At 37.9% G+C, this 21,749-nt stretch overlaps 1 protein-coding gene across 1 annotated transcript; it reads right to left on the reverse strand.

Annotated features, from left to right (window-relative positions):
* Positions 1 to 3,796: 3,796 nt before the first annotated feature.
* MRPL15 (mitochondrial ribosomal protein L15) lies at positions 3,797 to 10,330 on the reverse strand. The gene is made up of 5 exons (XM_059166438.1): positions 10,140 to 10,330; positions 8,980 to 9,134; positions 8,008 to 8,173; positions 4,671 to 4,794; positions 3,797 to 4,212 (listed from the first exon to the last, which is right to left on the reverse strand). The coding sequence occupies exons 1-5, from the start codon at positions 10,245 to 10,247 to the stop codon at positions 3,875 to 3,877; spliced, it is 891 nt and encodes a 296-aa protein (XP_059022421.1). The 5' UTR covers positions 10,248 to 10,330; the 3' UTR covers positions 3,797 to 3,874.
* Positions 10,331 to 21,749: the final 11,419 nt, after the last annotated feature.

Here is a 21,749-nt window from a genome sequence, read left to right on the forward strand (position 1 = left end):
CCCAAACGACTGAACAACCAGGTGCACCTAAGGAAGTTTCTTTCTTTCTTTTTTAAACATTTCATTTGAGAGAGCATGAGTGGGGGGAGAGAGGGGAGAAGCAGACTTTATCATAAGGGCATTAGAGCTCAGAGACCCTACAGGTCACTTAAAACATCTCTTGGATTATACAAAGTGTCACTGCATTTTACACAGTTAAGGTGAAATGACTCCTCTAATGGATCCTATTTGAAAATGGTTTAAGAAAAAAGGCACAATTTTAAATACCCTAATGAAAAATACTCAGAAAAAGTGTTTTTGAAATACATTAGATGTAGTAAGCAAAGTCAGAACAGTGCAACAGGCTATCCCTTTTTTATTTAAAAATAAATAAAAGACCCTAAACTAACAGTGGTTAAGTTACCTCTGAGAAATGGGTAATGGATTTTACTTCTTATGCTTTGTTTTTACATCATTTCAAAATAAATATCTTTCATGACAGAAAGATTTGGGGGAACTTTTCCCAGCAGTGATTTTTTAAAAAATGTTAAAAAATAAAAATGTATTCTACTCAACATTTAGTGACTCATTATAATCATTAATAAAAACATTTTCTGGAGCGCCTGGGTGGCTCAGTGGGTTAAAGCCTCTGCCTTTGGCTCAGGTCATGATCTCAGGGTCCTGGGATCAAGCCCCACATCGGGCTCTCTGCTCAGCAGGGAACCTGCTTCCTCCTCTCTCTCTCTGTCTGCCTCTCCGCCTATTTGTGATCTCTGTCTGTTAAATAAATAAAATCTTAAAAAAAAAAAAAAAAAAAAAAAAAAACATTTTCTTTGGGGGCACCTAAATGGCTCATTCATTGTCACCTTTGGCTCCGGTTATGACTCCAGGGTCTTGGAATGGAGCCCTAAGTCCAGCTCCATGCTCAGGAGTAGGTCCACTTCTCCCTCTCTCTCTCTGCCCCTCCCCCTGCTTGTGCAAAAGCTCTCTCAAATAAAACCTTAAAAACCAAAACATTTTTTTTTTTTTTAAAGATTTTATTTATTTATTTGTCAGAGAGAGAGTGAGTGAGAGCGAGCACAGGCAGACAGAGTGGAAGGAAGAGTCAGAGGGAGAAGCAGGCTCCCTGCGGAGCAAGGAGCCCGATGTGGGACTCGATCCCAGGACGCTGGGATCATGACCCGAGCTGAAGGCAGCTGCTCAACCAACTGAGCCACCCAGGCGTCCCAAAAACCAAAACATTTTTGTACCTTGCTGTTTTTCCTTGCAACCTATCATCTCTCTTCCTCCATACATTATACTAAATATCTGTTTAGATACCTAACATGGCAAGTGTAAGAGAGATTTATTGTTAAAATGTTTAGAAAAAACAAGCACAGAGAAAAAGTAAATCACTCTTTGGAGTTTTGTCATCATTCCTTTGGAAACATTTTCCTCACCAATATTGATGAATCAATCAACTTATTGACTTAATATTTCTTACTAAACTCAGCATTCCAGAATGGTGAATATACTATTAAGCAAATTTAAGAATTCTGCACTTTTTATGTTGTCTTTCACATCAGCTAATCTCAGGGTTGAAGTTTGGTCAGTACCAAAACAGTTGTCATCCCCCTGCTGGTTGTCTGATATATCCACTCTTACTTATCCATCCTAAAGGAATTTTTCAGCTAAGAACATAAGCTACCAAAGTAAAAAGTTCAGCCTCCCCTGCAGAAGAGAATTTTATCCAAGTTCTGGCCAATGGGATTTACACATAAGTTTTGTGTGGCAGCTGCTGGGACACTTTCTTAGGAAAAGTTGGCTCTTATTGATTCCTATTTGGATCATGAAGATGCACATCTCACTCTACAGGTGGGAGAGCTAAACAAGGAGAAGCCATGGGCTCTGAGACTGTGGAGCTGAGCCAGCAATCAGCTCTGAAAGGTCTCAGACTTCTGTGAAAGAAAATAAATAAACTTTTATCTCATTCAAACCACTGTGATTTGTGGTTCCTAACTCTCACTTGGAATCTCTGAAAAATAAAAAATTTTTAAAAACTTTTGCCTGTTCTTGAAATTCATAGGTGATTATCATAGAAGACGGTCCTAATAGTGATTCTTGTAAGTTCTGGTTCATGAAGAAATGGCTTAATAAGCCAAATTATACAATCCTGGAAAAAAAAATTTAAATATACATACTCTAGGTGCATATATTACTTTATAAATTGAATGTCAGATCAGCAATATAGAAGGTAGATAAATTAACAAAACAAAATATTGTATCATTTAGGCTTTTAAATTTTTTATTTTAAGAAAATAAACAGCCAGGAATAATTTTATTTTCCTGTGGAAAAATTATGATTACTCAAGATTTAAATTACTCAAAAATTAATTGCAGCAGGATAAATTGAGTTTTTGTATGGACCAGGTCAACACATCTTTGCAGAACTATATAAGCTTACTGACTGCTAAATCTTTTACATTAACGGAGTTTAATTTTCACGTTACCAGTTGTTTCTATGGCTTATATAATCACTGAAGAGGTTTTCAAAAATCATTTAAAATGACTGAAAAAGGGGCGCCTGGGTGGCTCAGTGGGTTAAATTCTCTGCCTTCGGCTCAAGTCATGATCCCAGGGTCCTGGGATTGAGCCCTGCATCGGGCTCTCTGCTCAGCAGGGAGCCTGCTTCCCCCACCTGCCTGCCTCTCTGCCTACTTGTGATCTCTGTCTGTCAAATTTAAAAAAAAAAAAAAGGTATTAAAAAATTTTTAGGGACGCCTGGGTGGCTCAGTGGGTTAAGCCGCTGCCTTCGGCTCAGGTCATGATCTCAGGGTCCTGGGATCGAGTCCTGCATCGGGCTCTCTGCTCAGCCAGGAGCCTGCTTCCCTCTCTCTCTGCCTGCCTCTCCGACTACTTGTGATTTCTCTCTGTCAAATAAATAAATAAAATCTTTAAAAAAAAAAAAAAAAAAAAAAATTTTTAAAAATTTTAAAAATTTTTAAAGAAATGACTGAAAAACAAGTCTCCAGTAACAATGAAGTAAAGTATGTTAGAATTAAACACTTCTTCAAGAAAATGGTTAATGGCTTAATCATTACTGTCTACTCTTACCAGATGAGTTAAGAAAATGAATTCACTTGGAGTTTTCACTTCAGTTTTGCTAGTAAATATTGTACTACTTATTTACTGGGTTTAACCCTTAAGCTCATACCCCACATCTTAATAATCCAGAGTTGAAGATGTTCCACTATGACACTGGATAGCAGAGCTTCCTTGAGGCTATTGATGAAGATGGGCCACCATGAGTAACTAACTGCTTTAACCTCGACTGAGCGGGCTTAGCAATCCATCCCATTAAAGGGGCACATGAGTGACTCAGTCAAGTTAGTGTCTTGCCTTCAGCTCAGGTCATGATCTCAGGATCCTGGAATCAAGTCCATCTGGCTCCCTGCTCAGCCACGAGTATGCTTTTTCCTCTCCCTCTGTGATCTCTCTTGCTCTCATCCTCTCTCAAATAAATACCTTTTAAAAAAAAACTATTAAAAAAAACAGTTAATCCCATTCCACCTGTACATTTATTCTGATTTGCAAGAACAGAAACACAAAACCTGGACAAAAAGATCATGAAAAAATGAACAAGAGATAGCCTAAAAGTTACCATCTTCCTCTGGCAGAAAACCAGGGAATTTGTTTCTTTAATTGAGAAAGAACTCACACAGATTCAGTTCCCCTATGTAGCCCTTCCTTATTCCATTTTTTATTTCAATTTTAGATAAAAATAGAAATAGGGCTACATGAAAAATTAACATCAACATCTAGAGAATCACAAATCAAGATAAGATGATGAGAAATATGTATGTTTCAGTCCATTTTCTTCCAGAACTTTTACAACTCTGCTTTCTTGGAAGGAAATTCATGAACTGTAATACTTGAGGAGATTTTCATCTGTAGGTTTTAGGATTTTCTTATCTGCCATATTCACCACCCATCCAGGCGCAAGACCAAAGAAAATCTGCCTTGGATCCTTTCGAGTACTAAGCATTTTGAAGAGTTCATCTTTAGTGATATCAGGTAAAACATAGCCATACTTCTTGGCAAGTTCAAGTCTCGCCTCAGGAAATTTGGCAGGATCGGCCAGGTAACCACGATTCTTTGCATCAGTATAATACGGTACCAGTGCTTCCGGTGGAAGCATTCGTTTTGGAATGGGTTGTCCACGTAGAAAGAATGGAACAGGTTTGCACAGAATTTCTGAAAAAAAAAATTAAATAAAAAAGAGATACAAATAATGGCTATACACATATGATTATATTTTTAATTATTGATTTCTGAATACTGCCAAGAACTTCATTCCAAGAACTTTTTTTTTTTTTATTAAATAGGTTTATCTTAAGTAAGCAAATTGATATACTTCATTTTCAAATATTTGCATCTTGAAAATCAAAGTTATCCCTGGGTTACCAACAATTACTGAATTTCTAAACACAGGTAACATCAAATGGAAGTCCCATATTTAGAAACAAAAAACTTTCTTATGACATACTGACTGAGGTATATTAGAAGAAATCACACCATTAACAGGAGGCCCTAAAACAGAAATCTGAGGTATCCAAACCACAAGTCAAAGAGCTGGGAATACTTTTAAAATCCTCAAGTAAAAGCTGGTAGGAGACAAAGAGGGAGAAGAAAGGGACTGCAGGACACCTTACCTAGACTTCTGGGGTCATAGAAAGCTGTAGTAACAACACCACCATTTTTTTCGATTGCAGCAATGGCTAATTCTGAAGCCAACTGTACTTCAATATTAACTTTTGCCGTAAAGGTGTCAGCACCCTGTAATAGGTCAAAGCAAAGTCTGTTTGTAGACAGCTTGGCTAAAAGTAAGCATGGCACGCTTCCTTTTTACACTGCATTTTCTCCTCCAAAATGCTTATAATGCAACAGTAAATACCTCTGCATTAAGGTCCTACCAAACAACATGCAGTTGTTTTTTTTTAATATGTTTTTAAGCCACTTTGTTTTGCCAATTTTCATCCTCCATAAGCAGGGATGACTACATTTTCATCTTATCTATTTAGCAAATAGCAATATAAGCATCCATCCCCAGCACTTCATTAATAGTAGACTATTTAATCCTCCTAACAACCTAATGATGAAATTATTGCTAGGCCAACTTCATAGATGGGGACACCAAAGCACAGAAAGGTTAAGTAACTTGTCAAGATCACACAGCTAGGATTTTTTTTTTTTAAGTTTTATTTATTTCTTTTAGAGAGAGAGAGAGAGATAAAAAGAGTGAGTCTTAAGTAGACTCTGTACTGGGCACCAAGCCCCACATGAGGCTCAATCCCAAGATCCTAAGACCAGGACCCGAGCCAAAACCATGAGTCAGGAGGCAAAACCAACCCAGGCGCCCCTCACACAGTTAGGATTCTAACACAGGGGTCTAGTCACAGCACCTGTGTTCTTAAACACACCATTCTGCCATACTGAAATGAAAAAAAACCTACCTTCCTCATCCTTTAGTTAGCAAAAGACCAAGAGATTATTAGCAAGGGGACAAGTGGGCTGGAATCTTCTGAAGAACAAAACCTTTGACAACAGGGGCACCTGGTAGGCTCAGTCAGTACAGCATATGACTCTTGATCTTGGGGTTGTAAATTCGAGTCCCATTTTGGGTATAGGGATTACTTAAAAATAAAATGTTGAAAAAAAATCTGACAACAGGGGCGCCTGGGTGGCTCAGTGGATTAAAGCCTCTGCCTTCGGCTCAGGCCATGGTCCTGGGGTCCTGGGATCGAGCCCCACATCGGGCTCTCTGCACTGCGGGGAGCCTGCTTCCTCCTCTCTCTCTGCCTGCCTCTCTGCCTATTTGTGGTCTCTCTCTGTCAAATAAATAAATAAAATCTTTAAAAAATAAAAAAATTTTTAAAAAAAATCTGACAACAGTATCTGACCTTGGAGGGATCAGCCCACTCTAGGAAAAAAGGCATAAGAATACAACAGAGATTCACTTTACATTTGCTATTGATTTTATTACAGACTCTAAAAGGACAAAAATATAAGTCTACTTTTCCCTAGTACAGTCAATACTAAAATATGTAGAACTGAACTTTCCAAAATTCTGTTTTTAGTCACTTTTATTACGATGCACCACTTTTTACTCTAATTTCAAAACAGATTCTAATTAAAAGATGCTGGTATTATCACTCTTTTTGTGATGATAGAATTTTTCTGCTATTGTGGTGGTTGAAACAAGCTCGCTCCCAATCAAGTTCCTTTTATTAATTATGAAGTTTTCATGTATTTCAAAAATATTCCATCAGTGCTAAGACACATTTTCTCACATTTTTTTCCATCCATGATACTGGCCTGCATTTTCAGAATCAATGGCCCCTTTGACTCAATAAAATAAGGTCTTGTCATATTATTCGTGAATTTTAATAACTACTCTAAATTGCCCAACTATTTCCCTATTCTTGGGCATTAGAGTTAGTTCCAGCATTTTCAGTATTATAAATAGCATTTTTAGGAATGTCTTTTTAGGGGCACCTGGGTGGCTCAGTGGATTAAGCCGCTGCCTTCGGCTCAGGTCATGATCTCAGGATCCTGGGATCGAGTCCCGCATCGGGCTCTCTGCTCAGCAGGGAGCCTGCTTCCCTCTATCTCCCTCTCTGCCTGCCTCTCCATCTGCTTGTGATCTCTCTGTCAAATAAATAAATAAAATCTTCAAAAAAAAAAAGGAATATCTTTTTATTAGTTAGGTTTCTTTTACTATTCCTTGAAAACATATGTTCTGAAGTTGGTAATTTTGTGCTGAAAGAGTAAAACAGTCTTATTACCCATTACTTATTGGAAATCTGAAATCCAGAAAAGGTCAACCAATTTACAGAGCTACCAATGATATGTAACTAACTGTACTTACTCAATTGTTGCCCTGGTATAGTTTTCAGGATTATTTTCCTTATTTAATATAGACACATGCCTGAAAACTGTTGGAATATAGCATTTATTGGCTAACAAAGTCAAAGATTTTTCCTTATTAATTTACATGTGTATTCCCTTATATAGCCAGAATAGAATACTGAGACTTGAGTATTTTGTATTCTCTTTTCAAATCATTTTATTTGGAAAACTTTTATCCATGAAGGTTCACTTTTTCAAAGGACTCTAAAAGGTTTTTCCATAAGCACATGCTTCCCTCTAGTGGACGCGACATTACTTACATAACTGTATTACTGACTTAGAAAAAACAAAAGTATTAATGAACAAGTTTAATTGTTGATGAAACTCTTGGCTAATTTCTATAAATAGAAAACTTTGTTGCAACTGGAACTGGATTTGATTCATTCCTTTTCTCCATAACTAATTATCATGATCCAGTATTTCCAATAGTGAAAATATAGCAATGAACCAAAGTACTTGTCCTCAAAGAACTTACATTACAGTGAAGGAGGGAGTGAAAACATAAATGCCCTACTTGATAATAAAGGTCAGGTATTCATATATTCAAAGAAAAGTACTTTGGGCAAAGTAAAGCAGACAAAAGTATGACTGTTTTGGGGGGTGGAGGGCGGTGGTGAGAATTCTTTTACAAAAGGATGTCAAAAAAGATCTTCCTGATAGGGCACTTAACAGAGAACCAAAGGGACTGAGGGAGCAAGCTGAAAAGATACACGATAAAGAACCCCAGAAACAGAGTACAAAGGTCCCTCAGTACAGCATGCCAACTTCCTCACTACGGGGCACCTCGGTGGCTCAGTGGGTTAAGTCTCTGCCTTTGGCTCAGGTCACGATCTTAGGGTACTGGGATCGAGCCCCACATCGGGCTTTCCACTCAGCGGGGAGCCTGCTTCCCCCTCTCTGCCTGCTTGTGATCTCTCTCTGTCAAATAAATGAATAAAATCTTTAAAAAAAAAATACAATCACTACTATGTAATGGTGATATGACAACTCAAAAGAAAAAAATTTAAAAAGCAGAGTACTGATTATATGAAATTCAGATAAAGCCTTCTATTAACACTAAAAAATCTAGCCCAGACTTACCTCCTCTACCAGCTGGACACCATAATCCCGTTTAAGTGGCTGGACAGTCACACCTCTCCCATTGACAAGCTGAGTTAAGTCAATAGGCTGAGTAGGATCCACTCGACCCAAATCAATTAGATATTGCAATCTATTGAGACTCAAAGGCTGATACTGGCGTCTGAAGCTACAAAACAAAGTAACAATTGGAAAACTCAGTCAAGCTTATCTTCCTATAATTTCTTCAAATCAACTCAAAGCTTTGTCCTGTATTTTCCTCCATCAATTTAGATGACTTAACAAAATAAAACCCTCCTGGGACACCTGGGTAGCTCAGTGGGTTAGGGTCTTTGCCTTCGGCTTAGGTCATGATCCGGGGGTCGAGGATTGAGCCCCATGTCAGGCTCTCTGTGGGGAGCCTGCTTCCCCCTCCAGCCTGCCTCTCTGCCTACTTGTGATCTCTTTCTCTGTCAAATAAATAAAATCTTAAAATAAAATAAAATAAAATAAAACCCTCCTGAGTACAACAGAAATATAATATTGCTTCATTTTTGCTAGTGAAACAAAACTAGTATTTTTATTTCACTAAAATAACTTGCCACTCTAAGCATTTACTTCACTCATTTAAACAAATTTGTCAAAAATGTAACCCTTTATTCAATGATGCATTAATGGAGCTCAAACAAGAGTAGTTTTCCTTTACTAAGTGACTAAAATTTTCCAAATTTTTATATATATTGTTGCTCAGCCTCTAACCAACCACAGAAGCAGGCATTCCTATCTCCATTTGCAGGTCTGAGTACAAAGTCTGTGCTTTTTTTCCTACTAATCCAGCTGAAATTTCATTACCAAAAATGTTTCAGAGAAACAGCAACAAAAGTTTGTTTCAAAGTGAATTCAAATTTCTACCAAGCTATTTTTTTGTTTTGTTTTGTTTTGGTGACTGTCAGTGAAAATTAGGGATTTTTACTTTAAAAAACAAAGCAATCTCACCTATGACCTTCATTAAACCCATATTTTGGGATTCGAAGGTAAAATGGAGTCTGGCCTCCTTCAAAACCCAGTCTGGGCCGTGTTCCTCTCTGACGCTCTCCTTTATGGCCTCGACCACATTTTCTACCTCTTCTCTGACCTCTTCGTCTTCTTTCCTAGGAGGACAGAAGAGAGTTTTGTATGATCTGCAGCTGCATTTTTAAATTGTATTTTATCTTTTCACCAGATATTTTTTTGTGATGCCATTCATTCATTCAATCAATCAGTACTGGCTAACACTACTATGTGTCAAGCACTGTTCTCGTTTCTCTAACCCCCAAACACTCTTAAGTTAGCATCTTTGCCTCTAAAGAGGTAGTGAATTCTTGTAACCAAAGTCCAAGCTGTGTTTCAAAGGCAAAGTCCCAAGGAGGAGATGGACGTAAGAATTCTGTGATAGACTGCAATTGAAAAAAATCCTAGAATCAAACATCCCCAACAAACAAGGTTTATTCCGTATTCCAAAACATTTTGGAATTGTAAATACATTAGCGTTATGCATGTATATTACTGAAACATTAATTTGTACAGAAAATATTTTTCTAAAATTAACTTTCTCTCACTTCCTGAAAACAAGGAACTGATTTCTTAAAAACGACAGTATATCCCCGTGCCTGGCTCGTCAGTGGGCCAGGCAAGCGACCCCAGATCTCAAGGTTGTAAATTAAAGCCCCACATCGGATACAGAGATTACTTAAAAATAAAAGCTTTCAAAAATTAGATAAATAAAAGGCAGTATGTCAACAGCTTTTCTATCTATATCCAGTGATTTGCAGAGGCATTTACCCTGTCAGTTAAAATCTTTCCCACGAAAATAAAGATACTAAGAACATACTTCATTTTAAATTCAATTTTCACTGAGACTATCATTTTGTAGTTTCTGTGACTTCACTCCTCCGCCCTAATTAACGTAATTATGGTTTAAAATATAAAACTTACTAAGAATTGGGGCCATATGGGAAGACTCTCCTCTGTGCAGTTAAGGAGAACAAGGGCTCGGCAACCCTAGTTCATCCCAACACCCTTTTGGAAAAAAGAGCCCCCGAAAACGACGGGGAGGGAATGGCCGCTTCCATCGTCCCAGCCCCCAGCGATTCCCCGCACCGCCACCAGCTAGTTACCGGTTTCCTGGAGCCCGGATTCGGCTTTAGGTTGGCTAAGCTCACACGGGGAAGAGCCCGGAGCAGGTCCAGGGCCCGAGCCCCTGCACCCTGCACCCTACCAGCCATTAGCAGCAGGGCCAAGCCCCTGCAAGGTCGCGGGGGTGGTCTCAGAGCCCACGTGGTCTCCCGGAGCTCCTTTACGGTCGCAGCACCGCCCCTGTCGTACGGCAGGAATTGCTGAACTTTCTGTCGCACGCCGCGCCAGTGTCCCGGAGTAATTGGATAGCGCCGGAGATTACGCAACATTGTTGTCTCAGTGTTCCTCGGCGTTTCTAGTGTTTAGTTCACTGGTGGTGTGAGCATAGTTGCAGATCGTGCGTTGGCCCCGTCTCTGAACGTACGTTTTCTCCCGCTTCGTAAATGCACGCATTGAAAACGCTGTGCGGTAGGGAATCTTTGAGTCCGTGTTTGGCCTGGAATATTTTGTCCTGGGGTCTTGTAGTCCTTATGAGGCAGCGTGTTTTCTGAGCTCCACGTAGAGCCTGGAATAAAATAACGTGAGCGCTAAACCATTAGTTTTGAACTTCGTTTTAATTACGCGCTATGAGATACGAAAATAATACCCAAGATCCAGTTTTTTTAAATGCCTGGCAGGGGCGCCTGGGTGGCTCTGTAGGTTGAGCATTGGACTGGTGGTTTTGGCTCAGGTCACGGTCTCCCGGTCCTGGGATGAGCACCGCCCCCGCCCCACCCTGGGCTCCTGCTCAGCCGGGTGTCTGCTTAGTTTTTTTCCTTCCCTCCTGCCTCTCCTCCCGCTGGAGCAAGTAAATCTTTAAAAAAGAAAATAAAATGCCAACCTGTGAATAAGACTTAAACTGTACATTCTTTTCCCTGTTTACCTACAGATATTGCCTTGGCGGAAACACTGAAATAACTAACTTCACTTACTATTTAAAATGTTAGGAGCCATATGGGCGCTGTGCGTCAAATGCGTTGAGTCAGCCTGATTAGATTTCTCTGAACAACCAGTCCTAGAGGTAGATGTTTGTATTTTTTACACTCGGGGAAGGTAAGGCTCGGCAAAATCAAGTAGTTGGACCAAGATCTGACAACAAACCGCAGAGCCAGGATTCACTTGCACTGCCTCCTTACAAAGTAGTAGGTTTTTTTTTTTAATATAAAATTGCAGCCCAAAACACATACCATTATTTTCACTCAAAAAATAATCAGCTTCCCTATTTTTGTTTTAAGGGAGTATAATACAGAAGACCATGTTCCTTTTTTATTCTTTTTACATTTCACTGTCTTAATGTGGAGTTGTTCTTCTGTTAGTGATAACGAATAGTGAAGGTGAGAAATAAACGTTTGGAGGAGAAGTACTATGTTTGACTAAACCTTTTTGAAGTTATTTGAAATGAAGTATAAAAAAAAAGGTGCATTTATTTCTTTAAGCAATATTTATGAGCAAGTCACTAACTTGTTCCTAAGAAATATACATAGATGAAGTCAAATAGGATCTTGCTCCCAAATCTAGGAGAGGAAACTTAACAAAATTGAGTATTTTTTTTTTAAAGATTTTGTTTCTGAGTAATCTCTACACCCAACATGGGGCTTGAATCCACAACCCTGAGATCAAGAGTTGCTGACTCCACCAACCAAGCCAGCCAGGTGCCCCCAAATTGAGTATTTTTTAAAAGGTAAAAGAGTGCCTGGGTGGCTCAGTTGGTGAAAACTCTTCCTTCCATTCAGGTCATGACCCTGGGGTCCTGGGATTGAGACCCAGGTCCAGCTCCCAGCTCAGCAGGTAGTCTACTCCCTCTCCCTCTGCCCCTTCCCCACTTCCCCACTCGTTCTCTCTCTTTCTTTCTCACCCCCCCCAAAAAAATCTTTCTTATAAAAATGAAAATAAAAGTTAAATGAAAAATACAAATACGACTGTGAAATAATACACAGTACAGACTATATGGAAATACAAAAGAAAATACAGGAAAATAGAAGCTAGTTCCTGACTTGAAGTGCCTCAATTCAATAAATTTTTTTTTTGTTAGAAATTTCGTACACTTCTGGGAAGGAAACCGCAAAATATGTTGCACAATATGCCCTAATCTGTAGAAAGAGTCAGTTATTTTCTTCACCTAGAAAGTCATTGCTTGCATTAAGTGGAGTGTTAATACTAATAACATTTTTTAATCAGACAAAAACTTTTATTGAATAAATGAGATACAGGAAACATAAAACTATGTGCTGCATTTCTTGGAAGTAGATGTTCTTCAATGTGTAGGTTACATAATGTTATTACTAGACATCAGTTAATAGTGGAAATAATTGTTAATTGTAAGCTACCTATTTATCCCATATCCAAAATGTTTATGAAGCATATAAAACTATCAATTGGATGAGTATCATCTGTGTTGTACAAACATAAATTAAGGTCGTGTGGTAAGTCAGTCAGTCATCCTAACCTTCACCTATATAAGTATACACCATCATTATTGCATGAGAATATTTGTTAAGCACCTGCAAGACTATATTTTTAGGGGTCATTTTCAGGAATCAGTTCGTTAAGCACCTCCAGAACTGCGATATTACACAATACCCTATTTAAATCTTCAAGTAGACCTCATAATAAGAAAACATCTAAATAACTTTTATCCTGATTTCAGCCTGAGTTAATAATGACTACTGAATCATTATATAAAAAGAATGAAATGAATCCTGTAAAGATGGTATGATTCAAAATCCCTTGGGAAGGCCTCTTTCCCACACTTCTGAATAATCTTCCTCCACTTATCCAAGGGTCTTTAACAGTCTAATACAGATTAATTCCTTTGAACTCATTTAAAATGAAAATTCTCAAAGTGAATAGAGAGTAAGAGTTGGGGGGGTGAAAATAGAGGGATAAATCCATCATACAAGGTACTTTACATGAACCATATGTAATAGACTACTAAGTGAAGAGTCTGATCCACTGAATTTACCTCTGTTTCTGAGATGAAAAAGTAACAAAACAAAAACATGCACATAAAACTCTCTTCCTAAGTGGAATAACACATTAAAGAGTATTTGGCAGGGATGGGAACAGGAGGAAAAAAATTTTAGTTATTAGATCATTACTGACTTTTAGTATGAGCCAAGAACAAGTCATTTTTAGAATGAGCCCAAGAATAGGCTTATTTTGTGTTTATCAAAGTTGAGAATCAGAAAAAAATGGAGATGAGATTTCCTTAGTGAAGAGGGGAGGAAGTCAGAGCGGGGAGTGAGTGTATCCCTTTGATATTGGGAGGAAACAGTACCCAAATGGCTGAGAAGTGGACATGGAAAGGGGATGGAAATAAATGTCACTTTGATAAAACCTACCAACTTTTATCAAAGGTTGGTCCTGACATAGGTCTTCATTCACACTTAAATAGTTCTTGCTTTAATTTTATTAAAGTATAGTAAAGCATACATTTGTTTGGAGAAAAATAGTATAGGAAGAGTTTCTAATGAGAAACCAGAATTCTCCATAGGCAATCACTTTTAACTTTCCGTTTTTATTTCATCTGGTGATTGCTTCCACATTTATTTTATTAAAATTTTTTTTTTATTTTTTTTATTTTTTAAGATTTTATTTATTTATTTGACACAGAGATCACAAGCAGGCAGAGAGGGGGCTGGAAGCAGAGAGCCTGATGTGGGGCTTGATCCCAGGACCCTGAGACCATGACCTGAGCCAAAGGCAAAGGCTTAACCCACTGAGCCACCCAGGCACCCCTGCCTCCATATTTATAATTTAAACTATATCACTAATTGTTTGATCAATTTTTGACATTGTATATTCACCTGTCTTAAGATAGATGAAGACTTAGATCATTTAAACTACTTTCTAGTATTTTAGTTCTACCACGGTAAATGTATAATTCTTTTTTAAGATTTTATTTATTAGAGAGAGAGCGCACGAGTGGGCGGGGCAGAGAGAGAGACTCTCAAGCAGACTTTGTGCTCAGTGCAGAGCCCGATTTGGGGCTCCATCCCAGGACCTTGAAATCATGACCTGAGTGGAAACCAAGAGTCAGACACTTAACCGACTGTGCCGCCCAGATCCCCAGTAAGTCTGTAATTTAAATAACGTGTGTACTTTAGGGGCTCCTGGGTGGCTCAGCGGGTTAAAGCCTCTGCCTTCGGCTCAGGTCATGATCCCAGGGTCCTGGGATCGAGCCCCGCATCGGGCTGTCTGCTCTGCGGAGAGCCTGCTTCCTCCTCTCTCTCTCTCTGCCTGCCTCTCTGCCTACTTGTGATCTCTGTCTGTCAAATAAATAAATAAAATCTTTAAATAAATAAATAAATAACGTGTGTACTTTAAATATCTATTGCTCAAATTTTCAACTATCAAAAGTATATAGCAGCTCCTTACTCCATGTAAGATGAAGATACTGACACATCTCAGCTCTCACACTTTTTTGCTCCCTCTACTTACAACTTCTTCTAGCTACATATTTTCTTTAACATTGTCATGGATATAAACAAGAAGCTACAACAATTACGGTACTTGCTCTCTCTATAGAGCAATTTTCAGTATTTTTCTCTTTCGGGTCCACAAAGAACTGGCTTTCAGACTGATAGGCTTTCTTTAGATTCAAGATCACAGACCCCCAAAATGGTCATCCTATCCCAGTGTTCTAGAAAACTTACTTTTTCAGTCTCCACAATGACTATTTTGTACCTTCTTTCTCATCCAACGAATTTCACTTCTAGTTTAGAAAAAGAAGTCATGGGATAAGTCATTTTCCACATCCCATCACCAAATGTTTAATCCTTCCTTTCATTGCATATATCCTCTGTATATTAATTATACCTCAATAAAGTTAAAAAAAATTGAAACTCTGTTCTCTTAAATGAGTGCTGTGGTGCCTGGGTGGCACAGTTGTTTTAAGTGCCCAGCTGTTGGTTTTGGCTCAGGTCATGATCTCAGGGTCCCAGGATCCAGCCCTGAATGCGGTAGAGTCTGCATGAGATTCTCTATTCCTCCTCCTCTTCCCCCTGCCAAATAAAGAATTTTTTTAAAAGCATGCTTAGAAGTTTTCAAGGCAGTTGACCATTTTGTCCTCAAAATACTTTCTTTGTTTGGTTTCTGGATAGCCCACATTTTTGGTTTTCTTCTTCCATCCTGGTTGATCTTTTCCCCTTTTACTAGGTCCTCCTAATCTGCCCTCTAAATGTTGAAATTTATCTTTTCTATGCAGATATTCTCTCAAGGTGATCTTAAATGATTTATTAATTCTCAGGTTTATATCTTCATCTCAAATCTAAGTTCAACTTGTATGTATCCAGCAGCTTAATTGATATCTTGACTAAGAGGTCAACAGAGGATTCTAGATTTCCAACTCTTTTCCATAGTCTCCCCCAAACTTCTTTGCCTTTATATTCTCCACCTCAAAAATGGCACCTCCACTTCCCTAGTTATTTAAGCCAAAAACCTGAGAGTCATTCTTTATGCCTATTTCTGTATTTTCCACATGAACAAGCCTAATCTCTTTGACCCACAAATACCATGCTGATTCAACCCACCACCATCTTGCCTAGAATAATGCTACAGCCTACTGATGATCTCTTTTTACTTCTACTGCCACCCCCTTCCAGTCCATTCTCCAAAAGTAGTCAGAATGTCATTACTTTTCAGGGGCTTTACATTGCACCTGAATAAAATACAAACATCTTACCATGGCCTATGAGAATCAGACTGATCTGATTCCTTCTTGTCACTCTATCCCCAAAATGCTGGGGATACTTCAGTGAATGAAAGAGGTAACTTATGGAGTTGTCGGGGGGTTTGAGAGGGGAATACAATAAATAAGTACAAATAAATAAAACTATTTCTGAGAATAAGGAGTACCATGGAGATAATTAAAAAGGGGATTGTAGGGCGCCTGGGTGGCTCAGTGGGTTAAGCCGCTGCCTTCGGCTCAGGTCATGATCTCAGGGTCCTGGGATCGAGTCCCGCATCGGGCTCTCTGCTCAGCAGGGAGTCTGCTTCTTCCTCTCTCTCTCTCTGCCTGCCTCTCTGCCTACTTGTGATCTCTGTCTGTCAAATAAACAAATAAAATCTTTTAAAAAAAAATAAAATAAAAAGGGGATTGTATTACAGTTTAACTGGTATTTCTGGTGTCTTTTAGACTGAGTGGTCAAAGGTTGCCTCTCTGAAGGGACATTTGAACTGAATGACACAAAAGGATTTTTAACATCTTCTAAGCAAAAGTTTATTTCTTAGTTATATTATAATCTTACTGAACATCAGCTGGGAACTCTGGTCCTTATCTAGGACTAATTCTAGGACTAAGGATGAGACAGCAGACACATCCTGAAACTTGAAGGTTGCTGTGACAAATGGAAAGAGGATTCTGGAGGGTCTGACACAGAATGGAAAATTCTGGTCTGGAAGTGACACTTTTCTTTTCCACCTACCGTGTATTGACTGGAACTACTCACATGACCTCACCACCACCCCCACCAAAAAAAAAAAAAAAAAAAAAACCAACTGGGAAGTGCAATCATACCATGTCTTAGAACATAGAAAATCATAAATATTTGTTATTTATTCATTTATTTAGAGCATGTGGGAGGAGTGGAAGGAGAGGAAGAGAAAAAGTCTCCAGCAGACTCGGAGCTGAATGGGGAGCCCAACTCAAGACTCAATCCTGGACCCTGAGATCACAACCTGAACTGTAATCAAGAGTCAGATGCCCAACCAAATGAGCTACCCAGGCGCCCCCAGAAATATTTGAAAAAACATTAACAACTACCATAGTCCTTCATGTTCACAATGGAAAATAACAAAGAAGGCAAGGCACAGATACATGCTTGGTAGTAGCAAGAGTTCTCCCGCAACTATATAATGTCATGGTATTGCTAGGTCCGGTCCCTCTGGTAGTTGTAGAATAGAAACAGAAGACAGTTTGGTGAGCCTTTCCAAATCTTTCTGGTATCCAATCCTAAGACTGAGAAAATGGTTTCTTACTATTTTATAGAGCTGGAAGAATGAATCCATAGAATGTTACCTAACTCTCCCTACTAAGGATTTCAGTTTGCTCAGATTCAGTCAAGCTGCCTTAAATTATCTAAAAGTTATGAACAGTCTGGAAATATATATACTCTCCATAACAACATTTCAGAGCAAAAATCAAATAAATGAACACAAGACTGGATCATTGATTTTTTTATGACTAATTTCAAGGCTATTTCTTGCATATTACACATACATTTGGAGAGAGAACAAAAGTTTCATTCAAGGTTATAGATGCCACTAAGACATTCATGTTGTTTCTTTTAACTTTTTCATGGTTCCTTCATCTTAAAGGAGAAAAAAAACACCTTAACCCTTTGTCCTGTTTGAACTCTTTCGATTATGAAATATTTCAAGACTGATGTTAAGTATAACAGCAAGCTGAATACCTAGGTATCTACCACCCACCTTATGAAATAAAATAGTATATATATATATATATATATAGAGAGAGAGAGAGAGAGAAAGTTGTCTTTTTTAAATAGTCACATTCCTCTTTCTGCCAGCTTCCCCAGAAATAGTCACTACTCTGAGTTTAGAATTTATCCTTCCTATACATTTCTTTGTACTTTCACTATACCTCTATATATTCATTATCAATATATAATACTTTGAGATTTTGGCTTCTGGAAATGATGGGGTAAAAACAACTGAATAATAATTTTTAAAAAGAACAAGATTTTTCTTGTCAGCACACACAACTAACCAACCAGAAAAAATATACAGCATAATGGTTTTCAAATATTAGAGAACAGGCACTTCTCTGAGGAAAATGAAACAAAAGATTTGAACTATATTATTGCTCCAACTTATAGCCTTCTTTCCAGGCTACTTGCAGGGAGAAGTACCCAAACAGAGCCCTTAGGTCTCCCAGAGGTGAAGAGTCAGAGTTCATACAGGGAAAGTTTACTAGCATTTATAGAATCAAGTATGAGGGATGAGAAAGCTGCACAGGGAGAGCTCCAAATGAGCACTGGTCACACATGTGTTTGAAGAAACTACTTAAGACCAACCCCCCACCCCCCAAAAAAAGACCAGGAGAAAGATTCAAGCAGAGCCTTTTCAGAGCTCAGACAGGGCTAGGAAAACTTTATGTTATCACTAGCACAGGCACACGTGCTTACACACACACACAAATCTCCTACCACAAAGACTTTCTCAAAATGATACTAAGTGTTGGGACTGAATTAGTCCTATACTATAATGGACATACCTAGCAAAGCAAAAAAGCAAGACTCAAAGAGATCAACTGAACAAGTAAATTAACTGCATTTTAAAACAAAGCCTAAAAATATTTCAGGTAAAAAAATGCAGAAACTCCAACAACTAACAAAATAACAAAAATTAAAATTCATAATATTTGGCATTTTGTAAAAAAATAAAAAAATAATAAATTAAAAAAAGAAAATATTACCAGATATGCAGAGAAGCAAGAAAGACATGAAATTTCAAAACCAATCAAGGGGCACCCGGGTAGATCAGTGGATTGGGCCTCTGCCTTTGGCTCAGGTCATGGTCTAGGTCCTGGGATAGGCCCCACATCGGGCTCTCTGCTCGGTGGGGAGCCTGCTTTCCCCTCTCTCTCTGCCTTTCTCTCTGCTTGCTTGTGATCTCTCTCTCTCTCTGTTAAATAAATAAATAAATAGTTTTTTAAAAATTAAAAAATAAAAACCAATCAATACAGGGACGCCTGGGTGGCTCAGTAGGTTAAAGCCTCTGCCTTTGGCTCGAGTCATGATCCCAGGGTTCTGGGATCGAGCCCCACATCAAGTTCTCTGCTCTACAGGGAGCCTGCTTCCCTTCCTCTCTCTCTCTGCCTGCCTCTCTGCTTACTTGTGATCTCTGTCTGTCAAATAAATAAATAAATAATCTTAAAAAAAAAAAAAAAACCCAGTCTATATAAATAGATCCAAAGATGATAGAAATAATTGGCAAAAATGTTTAAACCTTTAGAATAAATATAGTTCATATGTCCAAGGAGGAAGGTTGAGCATTTTAAGGAGATACAAAAGAGGCTGGAAAAATCTATTTCCCAACAATGTAAATATACTTAACCCTACTGAACTGTATACTTATAATGGTTAAGATGGTAAATTTTATGTTATTTGTTTCACCACAGTTAAAAACTTTGCTAATCTAAAAGACAACCAAAAAAAAAAAAAAAAAAAACCACAAATAAATGTCTAGAGGTAAAAAATAAAATGTCTGAGAAGAAAATGGTATGGCTAACATTACCAAAAAGTTATATACTATAGAAAAAGATTTACTAACTTAAAGCCTTAATAGAAATCATCTAAAATGAAACAGAGGAAAGACAGGAAAAAAATATATCAGCGAGCTGTAGAGCAACAACAAGTATCCTAACATTAGATATAATTGCATTCCCAGAAAGGAGAAGAGACCATGGGAAGAGAAATTTTGAAGAACTAATGGATGAAATTTTTCCAAATTTAATTAAAACGATTAACTCATATGTCCAAGAAGCACATTAAGCTCTGAGCAGAATAAACTAGAAAACACTACCAAAGTACCTGATAATTATATTGCTTAAAATCAGTGATAAGGAAAAAACTTAAAAGCAGCCAGAAATACAAGACATGTACAGAAAAATGAAGGTAAGAATGACAACAGATTTCTCTTTGGAATGACTGAGAACCAGAAGACAATGAGACAACACTATTAAAATGCTCAAAGAAAAACCATAGCCACCTAAAAATCTATATGCAGTAAATACACATTTCAGGAATCAAAGTAAAATAAAGACTATTTTAGACATATCAAAGCTTTAATTCATTTGATTAAATGTTTGTACATGATGTGAGATAGCTGTCCAACTTCATTCTTTTGTGTGTGGATATCCAGCAGACAACTAAATTTTGACAAAGATACCAAGGAAATTCAAAGAGGAAATTATCTTTTCAGTGACTGATGATGGACAATCAGCCAAATGCAAAAAGAAGTCTCAATCATCATTTTATACCACATGACAATATTAGTTCAAGATTGATCATAATAAATATCCTAAATATAAGAGCTAAAGTGATAAATCTTACAGAAGAAAACATAGGAGAAAATCTTAGTGATTTGGAGTTAAGAAAAAATTTCTTAAAGTCTAAACTAAAATCAAATACATAAACTATAAAAGAAAAATTGATAAATTTGACTTTGTGAAAATTTAAAACTCCTACTCTTTAAAAGACATTTAAGGAATGCCTGGATGGCTCAGTTGTTAAGCATCAGACTTTGGCTCAGGTCATGATCCTAGGGTCCTGGGATTGGGCCCCGTGTGGGGCTCCCTGCTCTTGGGAGGCCTGCTTCTTCCTCTCCCACTCCTCCTGCTTGTGTTCCCTCTCTCACTATCTCTCCCTCTGTCAAATAAATAAAAAACATTTTAAAAATAAAGAAATAAAATAAAAGACACTTAAGAATGAGAAGTTCAGTCACAGATTGGGAGAAATAATTTTTTTAAAAGATTTTATTCATTTATTTGACAGACAGAGATCACAAGTAGGCAGAGAGGCTGGCAGAGAGAGAGGAGGAAGCAGGCTCCCTGCTGAGCAGAGAGCCCAATGTGGGGCTAGATCACCACCTGAGCTGAAGTCAGAGGTTTTAATCCACTGAGCCACCCAGGCGCCCCGGGGAGAAAGTATTTTTAAAACATGTATCTGACAAAGTGTTTGAATCTAGAATAAATACATAATTCTTAAAACACAATAATGTTGAGACAACCCAGTTAAAACATGAACAAAAGATTTGATCGGATATGTAAAATAACTATTTTGGAAAATATTATGCCAAGTTTTTAAAGACTTGAAGCTTCACCTTCCACATGATTCAGCAGTGCCACTCCTAAAAAAAAATGTGAGTTTATGTTCACATGAAAACTTATATAAGATTGATAAGATAGAAGCTTTCTTTGAAATAGCCGAAAACTGAAAACACTATAAATGCCGACCATGTGTGAAAGGTTAAACAAATCATGGTATGTAATGGAATGCTACTTAGCAATTTAAAAAATGAACAATGGATGCAACAGTATGGCTAGATCTCTAAATAGTGAGGCTGAGTGAAAGAAGTGCTAGAAAATGCAAATGAATATATTGTGACGAAATAATCAGAGGATTCCCAGGGATGTGCCACAGAGGGAAGAAACAGAAATAGATTATAAACTGGCCCAAGAGAACTTTTCTTTATTATTTTTTTTTAAAAGATTCTATTTATTTATTTGAGAGAGAGCAATCATGAGAAGGGAGGAGGCGCAGAGGGAGAGGGAGAAGCAGACTTACCCAAGAGCAGGGATGCAGAGCCCAGGTCCCTGGATCATGAAAATGAACTGAAGGCCAATACTTCATGGACTGAGCCATGCAGGCGTCCTGATCCCAAGAGAACTTCTGTGTGCAATGGCTATGTTCATTATTTTGTTTGTAGTGATAGTTACAGGAGTATATAATAAAACAAAACTCATCAAATTGTACACTTTATATATGTGCAGTTCATTGTACGTCACTTTAGATTTTAAAACTGCTGAAAGAAACAATACATTGTAACTTAGTGTGTTTTTTAAGCCTATTGTAGAGTTTTATTTTTTG

Source organism: Mustela lutreola, chromosome 3 (assembly GCF_030435805.1).
Source record: "Mustela lutreola isolate mMusLut2 chromosome 3, mMusLut2.pri, whole genome shotgun sequence".
NCBI classification, from domain to species: Eukaryota; Metazoa; Chordata; class Mammalia; order Carnivora; family Mustelidae; genus Mustela; species Mustela lutreola.